The sequence below is a fragment of the Helobdella robusta genome, assembly GCF_000326865.2.
Source record: "Helobdella robusta unplaced genomic scaffold HELROscaffold_9, whole genome shotgun sequence".
Classification (NCBI taxonomy): Eukaryota; Metazoa; Annelida; class Clitellata; order Rhynchobdellida; family Glossiphoniidae; genus Helobdella; species Helobdella robusta.
Window position 1 is genome coordinate 3,863,558 of NW_008705512.1, and position 4,082 is coordinate 3,867,639.

General features: G+C 34.0%; 1 protein-coding gene across 1 annotated transcript in view; it reads right to left on the reverse strand.

Moving 5' to 3' along the window:
- Positions 1–734: 734 nt before the first annotated feature.
- Positions 735–4,082, reverse strand: part of HELRODRAFT_166309 (hypothetical protein) — a gene marked incomplete at both ends in the record, with an annotated part of 6,539 nt that continues 3,191 nt past the window's right edge. The window contains 5 exons of the mRNA XM_009033266.1: positions 735–795; positions 909–968; positions 1,519–1,617; positions 2,817–2,916; positions 3,308–3,370. Of these exons, the coding sequence (XP_009031514.1) occupies positions 735–795; positions 909–968; positions 1,519–1,617; positions 2,817–2,916; positions 3,308–3,370 (383 nt within the window). The remainder of the gene's footprint in view (positions 796–908; positions 969–1,518; positions 1,618–2,816; positions 2,917–3,307; positions 3,371–4,082) is intronic.

Sequence of the window (4,082 nt, forward strand, 5' to 3'; positions counted from 1 at the left end):
GATGATGAATTGTGGCAATGATGATGATGATGTTGCTGTTGATGACGAAAGAAAAGGAAGGATGTATCTTTACATTTTGCTACTTCTTCTTCCTGTTCATCTTCTGTTTTCTCTTCCTCCTCATCATCATTATCATCTCCATCATCATCATTATCCTCTCTATCATCATCATCATCATTATCAAAATCATCATAATAATCATCCAACTTAATTGAATTCAAATCATTAAATAATTGTATGTAAGTTAAATCAATGGCGCGATAATGCATGCCAGCAAGCTCTTAAATGCTAACAAAATGTACTGCCTTAAGTTCGTTGAGTAATGTGTGTGTGTGTGTGTGTGTGTGGGAATGTGTGTGTATGTGTGAGTGAGTGTATGTATGTGTTTATGTGCATGTGTGAGTGTGAGTGTATGTGTGAATGTGTGTGTGTGTGTATATATAAATGCGAATGTATATATATATATATACTTGTTAAGGAGCATACGTCATAAAACCGGCAACGAATTAGAGGCGGGAAAGAGGTCACGTGAATTAATACCTCGTACACGATATGCTGGTTTAATTATAGATGCCAAACGACTGCCTCGGGATTTCCCGCCAAATGCATGCTTCAGATGCGTGCTCAGGAATGTGGAAAATGATGACGTCATCGATTTGGGAGGTGCCGTGAGGATGACGATAATGACGATGATGAAAATGACGATCAAGATTTTAATGATGAGGGTGCAGCAGTTATTGAGATTTATCGTTTGTGACGAGGGAGGGGGGGTTAATAATTGGTGGTTGCCATTCGCTGGTTGGTGGGTTTTTTGTCATCGTCACCATAATCATCATCATCAGCATCATCACCACCATCATCACCATCATCATCATCATCATCATCTGATCGTCTTCATCATCGCTAACCTATTTTCATCTTGTTCATTTTTGGTCGATATGTACAAACATTCTTCAGGTTCCAAATAACTGAGTGAATGGATGAATGAACAAAAAAAATGAATAAATTAATGAATGAATGTTTGAAGGAATAAATAAAGGGTGAATACACAAATGCTACAAGTAAATAAATAAATAAGCAGGCATAGAGTTGACAAGGAATTAAAAATTACAACGCACACACATACAGACACACATAAACACACACGCACACACATACAGACACTTACATAAATGATAACACAAAAGGCGTACAAAAATGCTTTTAAAGTGCACTTAAGTCAGCACAAAACTTACTCCTCATAGCATTTTAATCACACACTTAGAACCTTAAACACAATGGGAAAAAAATCTGATCTGGAGGATGTTAAAAATAAAAGTTGAAAAAAGTGGGTGAAATTTAAAAAAATTAAAACAGAAAAAAACAAACAAAATTAAAAAGGATCGAAATGAGAGTAACAGAGAGAGGGAGAGAGAGAGAAAGAGAGAGAAAGAAAGAGAGAGAGAAGAGGGAGAATGAAAGAAAAACATTTAGAGAAGAAATGTAGTTAAACCGTTGGTAAATGGTCGAAACATTCACCGCGGACTCATAAAGTTCTCGTCAAACTTGAACCCAAGCATCAGACAATGATAGAAAATGACCAACGCTTGCATGGAGCAAGCTGATTGGTCGAAAGGTCTGTGACGTCGTTGCGGCTTCTTGACGTTGATTGGTGGGCTTTGTTGATTTTACGGCAGCCATTACCGTAATAGTTTCGAGGCAATTACGAGAGTTAATATAAAGTTAGTTTCGAATTTAGATAAAAGCAATTTTGCCGTAGAGCGTTGTAAAAAATTCATCGTCTTCCTCTTCCTCATCTTCTTCTTTTTCCTTATCGTCATCATCAACTTCTTCGTCGTCATCATCATCATCATCCTTGTCATCATAATCATAACCTCTTCTTTTTCGTCGTCATCATCATCATCATCATCATCATCCTTATCATCATAATCATAACCTCTTATTCTTTGTCATCGTCATCATCATCATCATCATCACCATCATCATCATCATCATCATTGTCATCGTAATCATAACCATAATCATCATCATCGTTGTTGTTGTCGTTGTTAAAGATAGATTGTATGATGAACTCGTGGGAATTCACAATAATATTTAGATTATGTATTTTTGCATTCAGAAAAAAAGACAGGCTTAGTTTTTATGAACAAATAAATTTAGAAAAAATAGATTTTGAGAATGTGAATGATAATAATAATAAGAAGAGAAAATAAGAAAAATAATAACAATAATAAATGTATTAACAACAATATAAGATAACTGATGCGAAAAGGTGAATGAAAATAACTTTGAAAATCTATTTGAAGTAATTTTTTTAAAATTTTTGAAAAAAAATTGAAAAAATATATAAAAATGTTATGGAGTGAGTGAGAAATCATTAAAGATTGACTGATTGTATCTTTAAAGGAATGAAATTGTAAAGGAATTAATTGATGTAGCGACTTGGAATGATTTGATGGATTGATGGCTCACTGCACTGTTTGACTATTGGGTAGGTAAGTGAATGAGTGGTTAGATAGAAAAATGAATGAATGAATAATTGATTGAATGAATGAATTAATGACTGACTGAATGAATAAATGAATGAACGAATGTATAAACAAATAAATAGTGAATGAATGGGTAGATTGATTGGGAGGTATGTAGAGTATGTAGATGAATGGATTTATAAAATTCTTTCAAACTAACTTCCCCTGTTAACTTGAGCATTCAACAGCCACAATTATAAGAATGACAATAATAGCAACAGCACCACCACTAATAATAATAACAATAATAATAATGATTATTATTATTATTATTATTATTATTATTACTTGTCGGGTTTTCCAGTAGCGAACGCCGTCATTCCACCAACGGCCGCGTAAACCCTTCCGTATCCATCAATCCATTTCCATTGATCAAACATACATCTACCTAAATATGTGTGTGCGTGTGTGTGTAAGTATGTGTGTGCGTGAGTTTGAGTAGATGTGTTTGTGTGTATGTGTGTGTGTGCGTGAGTGTATGCGTGAATGTGTGTGTGTGTGTGTGAGAGAGAGAAAAGTAGATTTAAAATTCAGCCAATCACAAAACATTTGAAATACATTTTTATAATGTGTACAGGGACGTATGCGAGTGTGCATAATGTAAGCAAGTGTTCTTGCGTATTAAAGTGTATGTGTACGTGTGTATGTGTTTGTGTTTGTGTATGTGTTTGTGTGTGTGTGTGCGTGATGTGTGATAACATCCATTCAAAACATCATCACCCTTGTTACGCTAGCTTCCAAGAACACGATAAAAATTAATAAGAGCATTATGACGTCACCTTCATGACTGCCACGTGATCGCCTTGCTCCGAGCCAGTAGCCAATCAGATTGAGGGAAGGTTCTATAAGAAAATTTTCAAAAAGAAATATTATTTTTTTGTAGAAATTGTTTTTTAAGTATTTCTTAGTTGCTCGTTAGTCTTCGAAACATTAAAAAATCTCTACGAAATAAAAGATGTTTAAACAAAAATAAAGAAAAAGAGAGAGACACAGAAAAAAAAGAAAGAGAGAGAGAGAAAGAAAAAGAGAGAGAGAGAAGAAAAGAAAAAGAGAGGAAGAGAGAGAGAAAGTAATCAATGCGATTTACTCAATTGATTTACGACTCCCATATGCCGTTTTAAACAGGGTGCCACAAATAATAACTATTATCAATAATAATAACAATTGTAATATAATAATAATATTAATATTAAAAATAATAATAACAATAACAGCAATGGTAATCAGAGTTTCTTGGGATTTTTCTCATCATTCGTAAATTTTTAATGTTGCCTCAAGTTTTAACATGATAGTTGTTTTTAAACATTTCGTCGTCGTCGTCATCATCGTCGTCGTAATGGGTATACATCACTATCATTATCATCATCTTTGCCATCATCAGCATCATCATCATCAGCATCATCATCATCATCATCATCACCATCATCGTTTGTGGTCGTCTGTGGTTGTTACGATAGATACGTTGATGACAAATAAATTGTCATTTTTCACATGCAAAGATGATAAAGATGATGATGATGATGATGATGATGACGACGATGATGATGATAACGT